At 41.3% G+C, this 21,378-nt stretch overlaps 1 protein-coding gene and 1 pseudogene across 5 annotated transcripts in view; one reads left to right on the top strand and one right to left on the bottom strand.

Moving 5' to 3' along the window:
- DIPK1A (divergent protein kinase domain 1A) overlaps positions 1-16,985 on the bottom strand; it is a 124,680-nt gene extending 107,695 nt beyond the window's left edge. For 3 of the 5 annotated variants that reach the window (XM_064588811.1, XM_054512744.2, XM_064588812.1), the window contains exon 1: positions 16,856-16,972. Coding sequence is in view for 2 of the 5 variants with exons in the window: in XM_054512743.2 (XP_054368718.1) it covers positions 15,883-15,960 (78 nt within the window). In the remaining 3 variants the exon portion in view is untranslated. Of the gene's footprint in view, positions 1-15,882; positions 16,032-16,855 lie in introns of all 5 variants that reach the window. The other 2 variants (XM_054512743.2, XM_045897182.3) reach the window with 2 other exon arrangements.
- On the top strand, positions 13,032-13,380 carry LOC123859387 (small ribosomal subunit protein eS25-like; annotated as a pseudogene).
- Positions 16,986-21,378: the final 4,393 nt, after the last annotated feature.

The raw sequence follows: 21,378 nt of genomic DNA, 5'->3' as shown, positions 1-21,378 counted from the left end.
GGAAGAAATTGTGGCCTATGGTAATCACAAATTATAACTGTTGTTACTTCATTACAGATCCCAAAGGCTAGGCTTTGACAAAATTTTTACTCTTTAATTGGAATATTAAAAAGTAAGCAAGCATAATTTCTAAGCAAAAAGGAACTTTTTATAGAGAATGTACAAACATCACATGTTCTCTTCCCTCCTGGCAGACGTATGATTTAGCTTCTGGAAAAGGACAAATCCTTGCAGTAATGTGCTTAATAACAAGAGGCATTTGTCCTTGTCTGTTAATTCTACCTGCTTTCCAGACAAGGAGAAAGTAACTTCAGGCTGCAGTCAATGGGTCTCAGGTTCATAAGGGAAACTTTCCTTTCTGGAAAAATTAACAGGTCATGACAGTATGATACTATTTATAGTTTCCATCTTTTAGATTCAACTTATATGGAGACTTGGTTGTCCTTGGTAACAGGACAAAATATAAAAGTTATCAACCTTGACAATGTAAAATAAGTGTCGCTGACAGAAAGTGAGAAAAACAGATGGAAAAAGAAGCACATGTTCTAATGCCCATTTTTTAAAATGGAGGAGTCAACAAAGACTGTCATAAGTGGATGAGATGAGAAATAGAGCTGTCGTTATCCAAAGTTACTAAGTTAAGCAGCAGAGGAAGTAAAATTAACTACTATATCAAACACTGGAAGAGAGAATGAGGACTGTAGTGTTAGAAAGCTAAACATTAGTTTTTTAAGTGGAAAGTCAATAGATAATATCTAAAGTTGATCAATCAAAAAAGCAGATAAGGGGCGCCTGGGTGGCTCAGTAGGTTAAGTGTTTGCCTTCGGCTCAGGTCATGATCCCAGGGTCCTGGGATGGAGTCCCGCATCAGGCTCCCTGCTCTGCGGGAAGCCTGCTTCTCCCTCTCCCTCTGCCCCTCCTCCCTAATTGTGTTATCTCTCTATCAAATAAATAAATAAAATCTTTAAAAAAACAAAACAGATAAAAGCCTATTATTTGGAGCAGTAGCCCCAAATCTTTTTGATTATACAACCCTCTCAGGAAAATATCTTAGAGCCCAAATCCCTGACATTTGTACATTTACTTATTTATGTTCCATGTAAACTTATGACTATATTAATCTATTACATATATATTGTGACTTACATAAAATAGACATTAAAGGTGTATCAGAATAATTTTGAATGAATTTTTATGGAAAGGGAACACTTATAGTAATAAACCAGAAACAGAAAATCACCAGCTATTCTGACAAAAATAAACATTTTAAGATATAAAAAAGTATATGAGAACAAAGCACCTCCTAGGATGTGTACAGTTTCTAGACACAGAGATGTAGCCACCAGGAAATCCCAAAAGATAGGAGGTTCAAAGAGGCTACCTTTCAGGAGTAAAGCTGGGGATACAGAGAAGTAGAAGGGGAGACATCATTTGTATCATAAGCTCAGCTATATTATTTTACTCGTTGTATATACGTTTTCTTTTGTATAAAGAATTAATCTAGGGGCACATGGGTGGCTCAGTCAGTTAAGCACTGGACTCTTGATTTCAGCTCAGGTCATGATCTTGGGGTCATGAGATCAACCCTGTGTGGCCTGTGGTCTCTGGCTCCGCGTTCCGTGGGGAGTCTGCTTTTCTCCCTCTCCCTCTGACCTCTCCCCTCATGAGCGCTTGCTCTTTCTAAAATAAATAAATAAGGGGCACCTGGGTGGCTCAGTCATTAAGTGTGTGCTTTGGGCTCAGGTAATGATCACGGGGTCCTGGGATCAAGCCCCACATCGGGCTCCCTCCTCAGCAGGGAGTCTGCTTCTTCCTCTTCCTCTACCCCCCCTTCCTCCCCACCTCCACTCATGCTTTCTTTCTCTTGCTCTCCCTCTCAAATAAAATTTAAAATAAATAATAAAAACTTCATTAAAATATAATAAAATAAATCTTTTTTAAATTAATCTAATCAGCCCCATAAAACTGTCTCTACCAGTGTTTATGCTGATTCATTCATTCAACAAACATTTACTGAACATCTGCTCTGGGTTAGGCACAGGAGATAGAAAAGGGCAACTGACATCTTGGCTCTCAAGGAAATCACAGTCTGGGGCGGAAGAAAGCTATGAAAACCAGTGATGACAAACCAGTATCATAAACGCAGCAAGAGAAGTATGTGCCGGCTATCATGCACACAGTCTGGGGCACAGAAGTGGCACATAATAGTGTGTGGGGTCTTAGGGAGGGACTGCTAAAAGGTCACTTCCTCTTAGAGTTGAAACCTGAAGGACAAGTAGAAAACTGAGAATAAACCAGGTAGAGAGGAATGCAGGGAAATGGGGGAAGGGCATTCTAGGGCAAAGGAGAAAAGGTGGGGGAGGGTAGACAGGCTGACACATGAGCATGGTGTGTTGGTAAGCTGGAAGTTTTTCAGGATTGCTAGGGCAAACGGTGCATGAGGTGGTGGTGGCAGGAATGAAATAGCAGGACAGGAAGGGACCAGAAATGAAGGGCCATGCTCAGAACTCTGCATCATCTCCTGAAGACGGTAGGAAAGCCACTAAAGGATTTCACTAGCAGGGAGGGAGACTAGGTCAGATGTGCATTTGGGGGAAGATTACTCTGGAAGCAATGTGGAAGATGGAGCTAAAAGGGATAAATGAGGCAGGAAGGCCATTCTGGGGGCCATTATAGTGGGTCCAATGAGACAGGAGATAATCATGGTACCAGCAGGAGACAGATGGCCAGTGGGTACATGAAAAGGTACTCACCATTATTAATCATCCGGGAAATGCTCTTGAGTAACTGGAGAGTATCACTAACTGAAACAGGGAAAGAAGTAAGTTTCAAGGGGGGTGGAATTTAGGTTAGGTATTATATAAGACTGATGAATCATAGGCCTGTACCTCTGAAACCAATAATACATTATGTGTTAATTAATTGAATTTAAATAAAAAATGTTTAAAAAATATGAAGTGCCATCTAAAGGGAGATATCAAATAAGCAGCTGGAAGTGCAAATCTAAAGTTCTGGGGGAGATGTTTGGCCTGGTGATACAACACTGAGACTCATTAATATTTGGGTTGTAGTAAAACCCATGTGAAGAGCTGCAATTACCCATAGAGACTGTACAAAATGAGAAGCTGGAGAAGGCTGAAGTCCTGGGGAAAGCGGGGAGCAAAGGACTGAAGAGACTAAAGGAAAGGGCAGGAGTACCAGGAAAGAACGAAAGAAGGTCAGGGCAACAAGGAGTTGGTAAATGAGCCAATGAAGAGCAGCTGAAATGACAGGTCATGACATCCTGACTCAGTAGGGAAAGGAGGGAAGCCAGAGGGTGCTGGCAGACTGGAAGGCACGGGAGTGGCAAAGGCCTCATTTATGAAGACGGTGATAAGATGGTGGTGGTGGTGGTGGTGAGAATAAAGAACAGGAATGCAAGAGAGACAAGAGTGTGTGCTACCAGAGCTCAGAATCTCAGAGTGATTACAGAATATTTTTGAATACATATAAATACATGTGCACTACACTGCACAACCTGAGTATATGCTCAGGACAAAGGACAAGACAAGGGTAATAACTAGGCTCTGCCTTCACTGGGGACAAATTTAGTTCTACTGATCAGGTGTGCCTGAAAATGTTGTCAGCTGGCACGTTAAAAACAAAACAAGGGGGTAAAGAACAATTCTAATTAATTATGTAATAAAGGGAAGTAAGTTACATTTTAAGAAAGTTTTCTTAGAGTTCATAAAGTGAAAATTTTGTGCTCTTACTTTCGTTTGTGTAAGGGTACAAAAGTTTTAAGAATAGTATGTTGTAAAAACAAATAGTTTTGCATGTGATGTTCACCAGCGATTTGCATTTTCTTCTTTATTAAATATCCATGATTCTTCCCATAGTAATTGTTGGAGGGATAAATACAAATCTCTTGGGGTGCCTGGCTGGCTCAGTCAGAGGAGTATGCAACTCTTGACCTTGGCATCATGAGTTCAAGTCCCACGCTGGGTGTAGAGATTACTAAAAAAAATAAACTTAAAAAAAACACTACCCTCTTATAAAATCTATTCTATGACAATATCCATCTTTAAACCTAATAGTAATGGGAAAGACACGTATAAAATATTTTAGGAAATAATTTATTTTTTTAATTGTCAGAATTCAGTTGTATGCTTTTTGTGGTAGGCAGAATTCTAAAGATGTCTCCCAAGATTCCCACCCCCTGGTTACTGAATCAAACACTAATCTAGGTATTGCAGTAAAGGGACTTTGCAGCTGGAATTAAGGTTACTAATCAGGTGACTTTAAAGTAAATATTCTGGGTTATCTGGGTGTACCCAATGTAATCATACGAGCCCTTAAAAGCAGAAGAGAAAGGCAGAAGAGCCAGAGCATGAGGCAGAGAGGAAATCAGAGAGAGCTGAAGCATGCAGAGGACTCTACCACTCTTGCAGGCTTTGCAGATGGAGAAAGGGAGCCATGAACCAAAGAATGTAGGTGGCCTCTAGAAGCTGAGAACCACCCCAGCCAACAGCCAGCAAGGGAATGGACACCTCAGTCCTACAACAGTGTGGAACTGAATTTTTTTTTTTTTAAGATTTTATTTATTTATTTGAGAGAGAGAGAATGAGAGACAGAGAGCATGAGAGGGAGGAGGGTCAGAGGGAGAAGCAGACTCCCCGCTGAGCAGGGAGCCCGATGTGGGACTCGATCCCGGGACTCCAGGATCATGACCTGAGCCGAAGGCAGACGCTTAACCGACTGAGCCACCCAGGCGCCCAATTTTTTTTTTTTTTAAAGATTTATTTATTCATTTGAGAGAGTGAGAATGAGAGAGAGTACATGAGAGGGGGTAGGGTCAGAGGGAGAAGCAGACTCCCTGCGAGCAGGGAGCCCGATGCGGGACTCGATCCCGGGACTCCAGGATCATGACCTGAGCCGAAGGCAGTTGCTTAACCAACTGCCACCCAGGCGCCCTGAATTTTTTTTTTTTTAAAGATTTTATTTATTTATTTGACAGAGACACAGCAAGAGAGGGAACACAAGCAGGGGGAGTGGGAGAAGGAGAAGCAGGCTTCCTGCTGAGCAGGGAGCCTCATGCGGGGCTCGATCCCACGACCCTGGGATTATGACCTGAGCCGAAGGCAAACTCTTAACGACTGAGCCACCCAGGCGCCCTGGAACTGAATTCTGACAACAACCTGAAAGAGTCCAGAAGCCAATTCATCCCCAGAGCTCCAGAAAGTCAACCCTAGTGACACCTTGATTTTCAACCTTTGAAACCTGGAGCAAAGAACGAGCCAGGCCAAACTGTGCCCAGACTTCTAACCTGCAGAACTGTGAGATAAGGCTATAAACGGGTATTGGTCTAAGCTGCTAAATTTGTGGTAAAATGTTCCAGGATCACTGGAAAATGAACACACTTTCTTTAATTACTGACTTGATATGTGCTCTATCAAATCTCATTTTCTTGACCCTTAATGTAACTTTGGCCAGAATTCACACATCTTCCAGTAATACTCAGTTATTATGAAATCCAGTCTGATTTATTTTCCCCCAACCTTTTATTTTGAAAATCTTTAAATCTGTAGAGAATTTAAAAGAATAGTATAAAAAAATACCCTTTACCTATATTCACCAATTGCTAACACTGTCCTATATTTGCTTACTCTCTCGTTCTCTCTCTAAACATACATAAATATCTCTACCTCTCCTGCTTTCTTCTTCTCTGTATCAGTGGTCCTCAACTAGGAACAATTTTGCCTCCCAGAGAACATATGGCAATGTCTGGACATATTCTGACTGTCACTACTGGGGGGTGTTACTAGTATCTAGTGGGTAGAGGCCAGGGATGCTGCTAACCATCCTACAAAACAGAGCCCCACACAACAAGGAATTATCCAGCCCAAAATGTCAATAGTGCTGAGGTTAAGACACCCTGCTTTTTATATATGCATATACAAATAATTTCCCTGAACTATTTATAAGTAAATTATCAACACTATGGTATTTTTTACCCTAAACATTTCAGTTTACACCGTCTAAAAATAAGGACACTCTCCTAAATAACACAATTTAACAATGATACAATAATGCTATCCAATGTACAGTCCATTTTCAAATTTCCCCATTATCTCAAAAAAGTCCTTTAGCACTTTTTATTCAAAAGCTGGATCTAATCAATGGTACAGAGGATGGCATGTTGATCAAGATTTTAAATTAAGGGACACCTGGGTGGCTCAGTCATTGGGCGTCTGCCTTCGGCTCGGGTCATGATCCCAGGGTCCTGGGACTGAGCCCCACATCAGGCTCTCTGTTCAGCTGGAAGCCTGCTTCTCCCTCTCCCACTCCCCCCTGCTTGTGTTCCCTCTCTCACTGTCTCTCTGTCAAATAAATAAATAAATAAATTTTTAAAAAGATTTTAAATTTAATATAAACAACAAGCTCTAATTTTCAAGCAATTGGGGGCAGGCAGTAAAACTTGTGGTGCCAGCTCTAGGATCTCTAAGTCTGTGACTCTGACACCATGCAGGTCTGAAATGGATGCAGTAATTAATTCAGAAGGTTGTTAGCATATTATAAATCTCTCTTGCAAGAATATCCTCAAACATGATTACTCAGTTCTTAGGACAGAAAGGGGAACTCTGTTTATAATAATCCATAACCCTATTGAAAAGACATCAATCTGAAACAAATCAAGAAGGAACTTTTTCCAAAGAAGACATGAAAATGGCCAACAAGCTCATAAAAAGATGCTCAGCATCACTCATCATCAGGGAAATGCAAATCAAAACCACAGTGAGAGGGGCACCTGTGTGGCTCAGTTGGTTAAGCATCTGCCTTCAGCTCGGGTCATAACCTCAAGGTTCTGGGATCGAGCCCTGCGTGCAGCTCTCTGCTCAGCAGAGAATCTGCTTCTCCCTCTCTCTCAAATAAATAAAATCTTCAAAGAAACAAAACAAAACAAAAACTGACAACAACAACACAGTGAGATACCACCTCACACCTATTAGTATGGCCACTATCAAAATAAATAAATAAATAAACAAAACAGAAAAGAACAAGTGCTGGCAAGGAGAAAGAGCCCTTATGCACTGCTGGTGGAAATGTAAATGGTACAGCCACAATAAAAAACAGTATGGAGGGGGCGCCTGGGTGGCTCAGTCGTTGAGCGTCTGCCTTCGGCTAAGGTCATGATCCCCGGGTCCTGGGATCGAGCCGGCTCAGGTCATGATCCCCGGGTCCTGGTATCGAGCCCCGCATCGGGCTCCCCGCTGGGCGGGAAGCCTGCCTCTCCCTCTCTCACTCCCCCTGCTTGTGTTCCCTCTCTTGCTGTGTCTCTCTCTGTCAAATAAATAAATAAAATCTTTAAAAAAAAAAAAAAAAACAGTATGGAGTTTCCTCAAAAAACTAAAAACAGAATTACCCAATGATTTAGCAATCTCACTTTTGGGTATATGTCCAAAATAATTGCAAGCAGGATCTCAAAGAGATATTAGCATTCCCATGTTCACTGCAGCAATAGTCACAATAGCCAAGAGGTGGAAGCAACCTAAATGTCCAGTGACTGATGAATGGATAAGGAGAGCATGGTATACACATACAGTAGAATATTATTCAGCCTTTAGAAAGAAGGAAATCTTGTCATATGGTACAAGATGGATGAATCTTGAGGGCATCATGCTAAGTGAAATAAGTCAGTCACAAAAAAACAAATACTGCATGATTCTACTTATATGAGATATCTAAAGAAGTCAAACTCATAGAAACAGAAAGTAGAATGTGGTTACCAAGCTGGCAAGGAGGGGGAAATGGGGAGCTGCTGTTTAATAAACACAGAGTTTCAGTTTTGCAAGATGAAAAAGTTCCAGACAGCTGTTGCCAACAATGTGTGTGTGTATATATACATATATATATATATATACGTTTTTTTATTTCTTTGAGAGAGAGAGACAGAGATAGCAACAGAGAGCACAAACGGGAGTTGGAGAGGGAGAAGCAGGCTCCCCGCTGAGCAGGGAACCTGATGCAGGGCTCAGTCCTAGGACCCTGGGATCATGACCTGAGCTGAAGGCAGACGCTTAACCGAATGAGCCACCCAGGCACCCCAACAATGTACATATATTAACACTAACATACCATACACTTAAAAATGGTAAGATCATGAATTTTATATGTTTGGAGTCACAATAAAAAACAAAACAAAAGAAAAAAAATAACCACAATATCAGAATCACATCTAAAAAAGATAATTATTGGGGTGCCTGTGTGGCTCAGTAGGTTGAGCCTCTGCCTTTGGCTCAGATCATGATCCCAGAGTCCTGGGATCAGGCCCCACATTGGGCTCCCTGCTCAGCAGAGAGCCTGCTTCTCCCTCTCCTCCCTGCTCATGCTCTCTCTATCTCTGTCTCTCTCTCTGTTAAATAAATAAAATCTTCAAAAAAATAAAAATTAAAAAATTAAAAAGATAACTATTTAATTTCATGAAATATTCAGTCAACTCCCCCCACCAAAAGAAATACTTATTTCTAAAGAAAAATTCATCTACTAATATTTTGGAGTTTTTTTCAAATATGTTCACATTACAATATCCTAGTTTTTCTAAATTCATATACTTTGTAGATTAAAATTTTAAAAAAATTATTCGCAAAATATTTGAATGTCTAGAAATATGTTAAAAATGTGAGACATTAAGCTTTTCAACCAAATGATGTAAAAATATAGTATTTAACAGAATGGTACAGTATTGTTTCAAAGCAACTTTAAGAAATTAAAACATTGGGGTACCTGGGTGGCAGTCGGTTGAGCGCCTGACTCTTGGTTTCAGCTCAGGTCATGATCTCAGGGTCATGAGATCCAGCCCCTTGTTGGGCTCCACACTCAGCACAGAGTCCGCTTGGGACTCTCTCCCTTTCCTTCTGCCCACTGCTCCCCCCCTCCCCGCACCCTGCATGCACACTCACTCTATCTTAAATAAATAAATCTTAAAAAAAATGGAAATATTAAAATGTGACTAACTGCAGAAGGAAGGAAGGAAGGAAGGAAGGAAGGAAGGAAAAAGAGAGAAAGAACGAACGAATGAACTACAGAGAATACAAAACAACTCTATAACCCATCAAAATGAAAACCAGGGCAGCACTGGAAAGATGACAATGAAGAAACCAACACTGTTACTGTATGCTACAACCTGAAAGTATGGTGAGGATGCAGTTTGTCTGAGAATTCATCATTTGTTTGAGTTCCTAACAGAGGTAAAAAGCAAAAAGCAACTAATGGTAATATAAATGGCTACATTATAATTTTATGCTTGAATTTAAGACATTATGGAATGCATATGCTCTTAATATACTGACCAGTCTCAGGAAGCTAATCATAGTTTTAGAGATTTAGTTTCAGGCAAAGACAAAAATTTAGCTCTGAACAGCAGGTCTAACAAACATGATGAGAACCACACCACCTATAGCCTTTCAGGAATAGGGAACCACCACCTGCTCTAATTATCTTTAGATTTAAAATAATCCTGGAGGCTGAAAATGGGCAAGAAGCCATAACACTCTTAGTACTGTATTTGTCAACATCATCACTTACTTCCAGTTAATCTAGATCAGTAACCCCATCTGGCATTAAATTCCACAAAATAGCCACACTAAGCCATAAAGAAGCAAACCATCTACAGCAGTCATGTTTGAAAAACAGTACTAATATAAGCCAAAGAGCCTGGTATCAGAAATGTTAAACAAGAGCCCACACCCTAATTAGAACTTGCTATCTATCCATTCCTTCATGACAGACCTACTGAACACATAATTGAAACTGTTAGTCATTTCTAAGAAGATGCCTCAAGAAATATAAAACTTTAGCAATCTAAAGAGCTTAAAAAACCTTTAGAAGTACCCACATATCTCAAACTTCAAATTCCATTATAATTGCTGCAGCTTCTTCAATGCAACAGAGCATGCAGACAGAATTACTAGAATGGAAAATGTGTATAATCTAAATACAGAGAATCGCTCTAAATTGTCTTCACTTTCATTCTTCCAGAACTTAATGATAGTGAGAAGGAAGAAGGTATTCTAAACTAAAACCAAGGAACTATAGGGCTGTGTTATCAGTCAGTTACTCAGACTTGAGTAAACCCTAAACAAAGTAGATCCTAATTTGTAGAAAACACACTGCTAAAAATAGATACACGCAGGTGTCATTCTGGGTCACTACACCCAGCAGCCCACAGATAGTACCATAATGGTGTGTGGAAGAAAAACACTGCCTGAAAATGGTCTGAACGGGTTAATACACCCAGTTTCCGAACTCTGATGCAGGACTCTACTCAATGTGCCACATCGGTTAGCCAGCCCAGGAAGCACTGTTTCTCAGGTAAGGTTTCAACAAAGTGGCTGGGAAGGATGGAACTCTAAGTTAGTATGCTCTGAGAATGATGCCTGGCCATGAGAAGCTGGTTGCTCAGGTAAGTGTTTGCAGGTCGCAAACCCTCCTGGCCAACAGAGAGGCCCCACAAACAGTACCTGCACCACTTCTCTAGAAGAAGTACTCCCTGCATCAAAAAGCTGGCATTGGTCGAATCTGCAACAGGGTCAGAGAAATGGACCACATCAATGAGATAAACTCAGTTCCTTTTTTTTTTTTTCCACAGCTTTATTGAGATATGATTCACAAACCATACATTCTATTCATTTAAAGTATGCAATTCGATGGTTCTTACTATATTCATAGAGTACAACCATCACCAGTCTCAGTTTTAAAACATTCCTATTACCCCAAAATAAACCTCATATCCATTCCCCCCCAACCCTCCCAGCCCTAGGCAACAACTAATCCAATTTCTGTCTTTATAGAATTGCCTTTTCTGGAGATTTCATATAAATGGAACTATACAGTATGTGGTATTTTACAGCTGGCTTCTTTCATGTGTTTAATATTTTCAAGTTTCATCCATGTTACTGTATACATCAGTTCTTCATTCCTCTTTTTTGCTGAATAATATTCTACTATGTGGATATACCACACAATTCTTCTTCACAAGCCATAGAATCTCTTTTGTTATATAAACAAAGCTTTAAACAGTGATTAGGCCCCCACACTAGCCCATAAATGCCTATTTAATCCATATTATAGCTGAAAACATATCATTAATTGCATAATGCTATAGTTCTCTAGAAGCATTATCAATTACCACAGTGTTATCTGGATCAATAAAAACACCGGGATTGAAAGTCCTTTATAATTAAGTCAACTGCTTAACATTTTCTTCCCCTGTAAATTGTAGGAGGAAAAGAACTTGCAAGCCCTGAGGCCTCAACACTTCAGGACATAACTGTTTTTTGACTTCACCCAGTTGAAGACAAACAATAAAATTACAACTATATAAAGCTGGTTTCTGCAACCTCCATCTCTTCTTGATGGGCCCTTCATCCTTCCCCTCCATCTTTGAAATCCAATTCCTTCTGTACTCGTCACTCCATCCCCTATCCCCAAAACAAAGCAGGATCTTTTACACCTGTTAACTAATGCATCTTCATTCTAAATAAAATAATACATTTACATGAAAATGTTACTTAAACCAGACATTTATTTTCTAAGACATTCTCCCAAAACACAAAATGAGAATTAGTTTCCCTAGATGAACACTTTCCAGCATGAACAAGCTGGTGAGGGGGTAGTTTTTTGTTTTGTTTTGTTTTTGCCGAGAGACCCTCTTGAATCACAGTAAGCCCACACCATAGCATATTTAGTCAGTCCTCTCAGGGTAATGCATATCCAGAAGGAGGGCAGAGAAAAATAAGGAGCTGTTATCAAATTTGTTAGGTATGATAACTGTATTGTGATTATGTCTAAAAATAATCCTTATCTGTTAGAAATGCATAATAAGGTATTTGGATGGAATGATGTGATATCTGAGATTTGTTTCAAAATACTTTAGTCTGTTGGAAGAACAAGTATTATGAAAATGTCCACTACCCAAAGCAAATTACAGATTTAACACAATCCCTAACAAAATGCCAACAACATTTTTCACAGAACTAGAACAAATAATCTTAAAATTTGTATGGAGCCACAAAAAACCCTGAATAGCCAAAGCAATCTTGAAAAAGAACAAAACTGGAGGTATCACAATCTCAGATTTCAAGATACACTACAAAGCTGTAGTTATCAAAACAGTATGGTACTGGCACAAAAACAGACACATAAATCAACGAAACAGAACAGAGAGCTCAGAGAGCATGATTATATGGTCAATTAATCTTCGACAAAGGAGGCAATGGGAAAAAGACAGTCTCTTCAACAAATGGTTCTGGGAAAAGTGGACACCAACATGAAAAAGAATGAAACTGGACCACTTTCTTACACCATACACAAACATAAATTTAAAATAGATTAAGGACCTAAATGTGAGACCTAAAACCATAAAAATCCTAGAAGAGAGCACAGGCAGTAACTTCTCTGACATCGGCTGTAGCAACATATTTCTAGATATGTCTCCCGAGGCAAGGGAAACAAAAGCAAAAATAAACTATTGGGACTATATCAAAATAAAAACTTCTGCACAGCACAGGAAACAATCCACAAAGCTAAAAGGCAACCTACTGAATGTGAGAGAGTATTTGCAAATGACATATTTGATAAAGGGTTAGTATCCAAAATACATAAAGAACTTATAAAACTCAACACCCAAAAAACAAATAATCCAATTTTAACATGGACAAAAGACATGAATAGACATTTCTCCAAAGAAGACAAATAGATGGCCAGCAGACATATTGAAAGATGCTCAACATCACTCATCATCAGGGAAATGCAACTCAAAACCACAATGTGATATCGCCTCACGTCTGTCAGAATGGCTAAAATCAAAAACTCAAGAAACAACAAGTGTTGGGAAGGATGTAGAGAAAAAGGAACCCTCTTGCACTGTTGGTAGGAATGCAAACTGGTGCAGCCACTGTGGAAACCAGTATGGAGATTCTTCAAAAAATTAAAAATAGCTTTTGGTCTTTTAGTGATGTTCCAGGGGTGGCTGCTGTTCTCTGAGCTTTGCAATGTCACCCAAGGATGACAAGAAGAAGAAAGATGCCAGAAAGTCAACCAAGAAAGACAAAGACCCAGTGAACAAACCTGGGGGTAAGACTAAAAAGAAATGATCCAAAGGCAAAGTTCGGCACAAGCTCAATAACCTGGTCTTGTTTGACAAAGCGACATATGACAAACTCTGTAAGGAAGTTCTCAGCTATTAGCTTATAACCCCAGCTGTTGTCTCTGAGAAACTGAAGATTCGAGGTTCCTAGCCAGGGCGGACTTATTAAACTGGTTTCAAAGCACAGAACTCAAGTAATTTACACAAGAAATACCAAGGGTGGAGATGACCCAGCTGCTGGTGAAGATGCATGAAGAGAGCCCACCAACTGTACATTTTGAAAAATAAAACTTTATTAAATTAAAAATTAAAAATAGAATTACCCTATCATCTAGTAATTTCACTCCTGGGTAATTTATCCAAAGAATATGAAAACACTAATTCAAAAAGATATGCACACACTTATGTTTACTGCAACACTATTTACAATACCTATATTATGGAAGCAGCCCAAGTGTCCATCGATAGATGAGTGGATAAAGAAGAAGTGGGGTGTGTGTGTGTGTGTGTGTGTATTATTCACCATAAAAAGGAATGACATCTTGCCATTTGCAACATGGATGGAACTAGAGAGTATAATGCTAAGTGAAATTAAGTTGGTCAGAGAAAAACAAATTACATATATGGAATTTAAGAAACAAATGAACAAAGGAAAAAAGAGACCATCCAAAAACCAGACTCTTAACTATAGAGAACAAATTGATGGTTACCAGAGGGGAGGCAGGTAGGGGGATGGGTGAAATAGGTGATGGGGATTAAGAGTACATTTATCATGACGAGCACTGAGTAATGTATGGAATTGTATCACTATATTGTACACCTGAAACCAATATAACACTGTATGTTAACTGTACTAGAATTAAAAATTTTAAAAAAAATCCAAAAAAACCCCCACTTCAGTTGGAAGGAGGAGAAATGAAACAAAATACTGGTAATTGTTGAGGGCAGGTGATAGGTATGTGAGAGTTCATTATTCTTTCCTGCCTTATGTATGTATAAAAATTTCTATAGTAAAACAGTTTTAAAAGAGCAAGAAACTGTTCTCTTCCTCACAGGTAGTCTTTCACTTCTTCCGTTTTCCTTCATCGCACTTACTGTTGTCATTATACATTTTTGAGATTATTTAATGATTGTCTCTAACTAGACTTTAAGCTCCATGAGGATTACAAAGATGTTTGCTTAGCTCTAGTAGAATTGCTACTACCTCACAAAGTTTCTGGCATGTGACAGGCCTCCAACAAATATTAAGTAAATGACTTAGTCAATATGATAAGTCCCCATTGTGCACCTGGGTCAATATCAATAAATGCTCAATAAATAAAATGGGGGGGGGAAGCCAGGAACCTTTGGATGAAGGAATTCAACATATTTACCTATATGTACCTACCATTTAAATTGACATGCTTTTCTATTTAAAGTGTAGTAAAAATGTCACAAAACAGATTTAACTTCATCTAGCTTGTCCTCACTTTACACATGTGATGTACTCAGTTAATAACTATAATCTCCATTTTATGATATGGAAACTATGGAACTAAAAAGTTAGGAAACTTTTTCAAGGTCATGATGAAACAGAAGCACAAGTGAACAAAGCTCAGCTCTGTTCTCAGGCCTCATGCTGTTCCTAAAAGAACATGATTTTAGTCTCAGGAAAAATAAAACAATAAAAGAGGAAAGGGAGTACTGTATATATTAATTCAATCTTCAGTGGCTAAGAAACTTGAGTAGCTGTATGACAGTCTCAGGTGGAAATATTTTGACTTTGCCCAAAACAATTTCAAGGTTGAAGCACCTAGTAGTAGAGGAATTCTAAAAAGCAGAAGGTGAGGCATTTAGACAATAGGGAACAGAAAACGGTGACACTTAAGCAATGTTTTGTTTTTTTTTAAACTGGGTAAATTGAAATAGTATAGCGAGGGACAACTAACAAGAAAATTCATAAAGAGAATAAGTACTAATACTAAGACATTAAGACACAAGTCCCCTGGGTTCCCAAATTTTATTTATCTCAAATATAATACTAGAATTAATGTTTCTATTTAATCATTATTTTATATAGAAGTAGCCTACTAAAATATCACTATGCTCCCAAATCCTTTTGAAATGGTTAAAATCCAAATTCACCTTAATTTACTAATAGATAATGATGTGCACATTCAGAAAGGCAGAACTGCCAAATGTTTGCCATTAATGGAAACATAAACTATTTGTAAAACTAATCTTAATTCAGCCAATCTGAATGCTCTTGAGCTATGGTGCCAAAACATGTCACAGCCACATTTTTGGAGAACATTTAGAGACAAACTAATCAAAGTCTAAAATAAAGTCTGCCACAAAATCTAAAAAATTAAAATACCTAGTTTTAGCAAAAAACATTTTAAATATCCCAATAAACTTATTTTGGGGAGAGAGTCTGGAAAGATTTTTTTTTGTTCACATAGAGGGTTACAAAGAGGTATCTGGCCTGGGTTGAATTCTACACTAGGTTGTTACTCAAGCATAATTACTACTCTTGGAGCTGCTACAAGGACTCGGGGCGTTCAGGTTTACTCCTGTACTCTTTATATCATGGGTTGTCAAATCATGCTTCCAATTTGCAGTACATCATTCACTGCAGGGTAACGATTTACATATGCAATTTCCAAACAAGAATGAAAGATTTACTTGCCCCATGATGGCTTCTTTTCAACTTTTAAAATAATTTATAAAAGCGCCAGCTGAGCATGAACTCACATGCCCAAATAGTCTATCAATACCTTCAGCCTTTTAATGTAAGCAGTAAAAGGAATACTGTCCTCTGACGGCAGACAACACTGCTGACCCACGCGAGGCATTGATTTGTAGTTGTTTTTCCACTGGGGTGATGTATTTGCACTCAGCTACTCACGGTGTCTACTAGGTCCCCCTGGTGACCGACAGTACATGAAGGCAGTAGTAGGGTTCGAAGACACAGACCGGCAGCGGCACAGAGGGTGGAACGGGGAAATCATGAAAGATTAACACGCGAACAGTACACATGACATGACTGAGAATTACGTTTGCATTGCTGGGGTATTTGGGATCGGCACCAGACACTGTCCCGTTTCCTTTTAGAAACAAACACCCATCCGCCTCTTTCGGGCTTCTGAGTCCTACCTCCTATTTAAATCTCGAGTGTGATGGAAAGACCGAACCAAGGGGCTCAGCACTAGACACACGTCGCTTCTCGGGGATTTGGGGAAACACTGATGTGACAAATTGCCATAATTTTCTAAAATATGGTGGAATGACACACCACCTCTCCTACCACCGACCGAAGACACAGAGTCGTGAAAAACCGACCTGCGGGGCCCACAGGGGAGGGGGAGGAGAGCGCCAGACCAGGGAGCAGCCGGCGCACGTCCCGAGCCAAGGCTAAAGAGTCTCAACTATTAGGGGCGTAGGGTCGCACCCGGGTCACGTCTCGGGGCTCTCGGATGCTAGGGGAGCCAGGGCGAGCCCGGGCGAGGAGACCCGGGCCCCGGAGCCCGGCGACTAGGGCGCGAGAGGCGCCGGGGCAGCCGTTGGGGGGCGCGGGCAGCGCCGCCGTAGGGTCTGCGGCGCCGGGGCTGCCGGGGAGGGCGCGCCGCCAGGTGCCGGACGGCAGGGGGCAGCGGGTTTCGAGCGGGCGCCGACCCAGGGAGGGAAGAGGGAGGCGGGCGAGTCCCGCGCGGCGAGGGAGGGCGCCCGGCGGGCTCGCCGCCGGCCTACCTGGAGGTAATAGGGTTTCCTTAGCCAGGCCCCCGGACAGAGACTCCTCGCCATGGTAATCACACATCGCCCCGCCGCGCCGCAGTCAGAGGCGTACCCGAGCGCTGGCGACCCGGCTCCCCGCCTTCCCCCTCTTCCCCGCCCCCAGCCCGCCCGGGCCCGCCCACTCCTCCGCCCCCGCCGCGGCGTGCGCCGCGCTCCCCCCGGCCCCGCTGCGGTGACGGCGGCCGGCTGCCGGAGGCTCGGCCTCCTGCTCCGCTCGCCCGGCCGCCGCGGCAGTGAGAGCCGCTGCTGCCGACTCCGCCATAAAGGGGAGTCGCGCCTTGCCTCGGCCGACACAAATCCAACTGCGCCTCGCGCTTAAAGGGGAGGCGTGCGGAGGAGGCAGAGGGCGCGGTGGAAGGCCGGGTGTTGCACGCCCCACGCGGGGAGGGGCGGGTCGAGCAGGGTGTGTACCGCGCGGGCCGGAGCGCCGACTCTTCGGACCTCGCGGACCTGGCCGTCGGCTCCCGGCTCCCAGCGCTGCTTCCGCCGCGCCTCCCGCCAACCCCGCTACTCCTCCAGCTAGGACTGACGTTCCCTTTGGACTGTGCTCCTTCAGTCGGGACGTGTCTGGGCGGGCTGCATGGAAATTTAAGGGAAGCTTGGGGTTCCTTGCATGGTGACGGGCTCGTTCTCCCTCGCGCGCGGCGGGGGGTGCGGCCGGGGCAGGGGGCGTCTGCCGCAGCCCGAAAGACCTAGGGGCGCAGCTCCTGAGGACTGGGCTCTGCGCTTTGTGGCGGAGCGAACGCAGACAGGGCTCCTCTCCGCTGAACGGAGAGTGCCCCCCAAAGCCATTTCTTCTCTTAACGGCCTTAAACTTTTTTAAATGTACTTTTAAAAAAATTCAGACTTTAAGTTTGTATTGTTCTCAAACATCTTCAGAGTTTTCCTGGCCCCACCCAGGAACCCTGACTCAAAAGAAAAAAAGAAAAACAGTACTGAATTAAATGCAGTCCTGAAGATAGGAGACCTGGGACGTGGCATAGCTACTCAGTGAAGGCTACATAACGAAGGGTGTGGTGTCTTTCTTTTGACAGTGAAGTCCAAATAAGGGAAAAAAGAGCCACCCTAGTGGGAGAACAGCTGTTGATGAGAGAGACGCGAGAGATGCGTAATGAAGGAAGATGCGTTTTTGCTTCTTCTTACCCCACGTACTACCTTTTCACGTGATGCCAACACAGTTTGGGTAGCCAGTTAGAACTCATTCTGGCCTGTTGCTCTGAGCAGTGTTTTCTCAAGAAGCAAATCTTTACTCAGTCATTGTGGTTTTTACCTAAACCTCGTTCTGGTGCTTTGCATTTCTGGAGGAAAAAACAAAAAAAAACCCAAAAAACTTTGCACCTGCCCCTCCCCCAACCCACATACAGACACAGATGTTTTAAACCAGGGTGTGTGGGATTGCTTGCAGATAAATCCATTTTTCATTGATTTTCAGTTTGGGTTAAGAGAACAGTAATCTCTTGAGTTAGCTAAGAATGGATGCTACCTGTTTCATTCATTCATTCATTAATCCAATAAATACTAATTGAACACCGGGACATTGTTCTAGTTGGTTGGGTTATAAACCTGAACAAAACAGAAATCTCAACCCTTGTGAATATTACGTTTTCGGGGTGGGGTAACAGGCAATAAATAATAAATGTAGCAAATGAAATCAAATAGGGTAATAAAGCTGATATGGGATATAAAAAAAGAAAACGAATCAGTGGAGATGGGGGCACTACAGGTGGTGTAGGTTTGAAGAGAAAGATCAGGAGTTCAATTTGGACATGGGACATTTGAGATCTATTAGAAATCCAAGTGAAGATCTTGAGTAGGTAGTTGTATATTTGAGTCTGGTGTTAAAGATAGTGGCTCAAGCTAGAGATATTTGAGAAATACTAACATTTAGATGATATTTACAGCCATGAGACTGGACAAGATCACCAAAGGAGTGAATGTAAATAGGAGAGAACCAAGGATGAAGCTAGCAAAGGAGACTGAGAAGGAGCAGCCAGTGAAGGAGGAAAACCAAGAGAGAGGTGCCTGGAAGCCAGGTGAAGATAGTGTATCAAGGAGCAGTGAATGCTTATATGTGAGTAAGGACTGAGAACTAACCTTTGGATCTAGTACCATGGAGGCTATTGGTAACACTTCAGTGGAGCAATGGGAGAAAATTTGATCCATGTGGGTTTAAGAAAAAATGGGAGGAGGGAATTAGGATGTCTAATACACACAATTCTTTTGAGAAGTTCTTGACAAAGGGGAGCCCAAAAATGAGCAGTAACTGGTGGTGGAAGTGGAGTCCACAGCAGAGTGACAAATTGGGAAAAATACTTGTTTTTGATGAGAATGATCTGGAAAAGATCTGGAAGATGAAAAATTAATGTAGGATCAAAAAGAGAAAATTGCTGGAGCAGTGTCAGTGAGTGGGAAAGAGTTTGGAATCTAGCACACAAGCGAAAGGATCTGTAGACAGGAGCACAGGCTCTTCTATGGGAACAGGCAAGCAAGTGTGTAGGCAGGGTAGTGGGAGTCTGTGAAGTTCTCTTCTGATCATTTCAGTTTTCTCAGAGGCAAAGGAAGTAAGGTCATCAATAGAGAAGTGAAGAAGAGTAACTGAGCTTTGAGGAGAGAAAAGGTGTGAAGTAGTTATCTAGGAGAATGAGAAGATGAATGGACTAGGGAAAAATCATATGCTTACTGAGTGCCATAAGGACCCACTTGAGTTCATGGTCATGAATTTAACTGAGATTAAGTCAGTGTGGTGGTGCCTTTTTTTGTCCACTAATAATTGGCTACCAGGATGCAGGCTCAGAATAGGCTTAGAATTCTTTTTAATCAGGTTTCAGCAAGGAAGTTGAGAATATAACTAAGGGAGAGATTATGATTCTCCATGGAGTTTGGGATGAGGGAAGAATGAATATGGAGAGATTAAGGACAGAGAAAAAGTGGTAGGATCAATGAATTGCAAGTTTTTGAGGGACTGTAGGAGTCAGAGAATAAAAGGGAATTAGCTGGAAAGATAGATAGATAATAAAGAGTCTGACTCCATTTTAAAATTTTCATTGACAGCTTTCAAGCTCCACCTCTTCTCTTTTCCCTGTGCCGCACACCCAGGAAAATTGATAAGATGACTCTTTTGGTGCTGGTGGAAAGTACAAACCATGCAAGACCTAGCCCACTCGAGGGAACCTTCACCCTGGTCCTACCCCTCTATCACCATAAAACCCTAAGACAGTCTCCTTTCTCTGCTCCCTTAGACCACATTTGTACCAGCTTACGAGCCTGCTCTGCTCTCCACAGAGAGCTGCTTTTTGTGAGTAATAAAAATTTTTTTAAGATTTTAGTTTTAAGTAATCTCTATACCCAACATGGGGCTCAAACTCACAACCCTGAAACCAAGAGCTACACGCTCCACCGACTGACCCAGCCAGGTGCCCCATACAACTTTTCATACTCTCTTGGTACGTGTGTGGCATCATCAGTATCGACATCCAAACCAAATCTGAGGTAGAGGAGTCCATCCTACTTCTGCAGAGTGACCACAGCAATATGGCTATTAGAGTGGGATGCATGAAAACAAGATTATGGAGAAGTGATGCAGTCTAGAGTGGAATGCAACAATGGCAGTGAGTGCCTAAGGAGTGTGGAATACAGTGTCATTGGAAGAGACTCAAGGAGAGTATCATAAGGATTATCTAGTATATATTGAAAACAAGACTTAGAATTAGGAAAGGTGCTAGAGAGGATGCCAGTAGCCAAAAGATAAAGTCCTTGAAAAATAAGGCAGAGTGATATATGAGTGAGTAGGTGACTACCACAATGAGGAGGGTGACAACATCAGGGGACATGAGTTAAAAAACAAAGCAAAGCAAATACTGGGCAGGGGGAGAAATTAGAAAAGAGAGAACAGCCTGAAAGAAGCAATGAACAGCAAGGAGGATTCCTATCCCACCTCCAAGTCCAGTGGAATGTTTCCTTTCTCTAGCTTATTGTAAGAATATAGTATGTAATACATATAACATATAAAATATGTGTTAATCACCTATTTATGTTATCAGTAAGGCTTCCAGTCAGTAGTGGGCTTTTAAATTTTTGGAGAGTCAAAAGTTATGCACAGATTTTCGACTACATGGTGGTGGTGTTGGCACTCCTAGCCCCCATGTAATTCAAGGATCAACTGTATAGGAAAATCAAGATCAGTAATCTTTGAACTCTTTTGTTTATATAACCTCAAAAGAGCTTTGAAAAATACATCTATCCCCTTCTCATTTTTATATCAGTGTCCAAAATTTTTATCATAAAATAAAACAATTGTAAAGGAAGCAATTTCAATATTACATTGTAAATATTGGCATTTAAAAATAAGAGCCACACAAGTCTTAAGTATGTTCAGTGGGCTATAAATACCACAGCAGTTTGATACAATTTAAAGAGTAAATTAAAAAATTATTTCTTCAGCTATCCTAATTGAAACATTATTCCTTTTTCTTCTTCTT

This window comes from Mirounga angustirostris, unplaced genomic scaffold, assembly GCF_029215605.1.
Source record: "Mirounga angustirostris isolate CCGP_5_RB_7025 unplaced genomic scaffold, mMirAng1.0.hap1 SCAF_4, whole genome shotgun sequence".
Classification (NCBI taxonomy): Eukaryota; Metazoa; Chordata; class Mammalia; order Carnivora; family Phocidae; genus Mirounga; species Mirounga angustirostris.
Note: the sequence above shows the minus strand (reverse complement) of the source record. Positions and strands in the feature narration are given on the sequence as shown.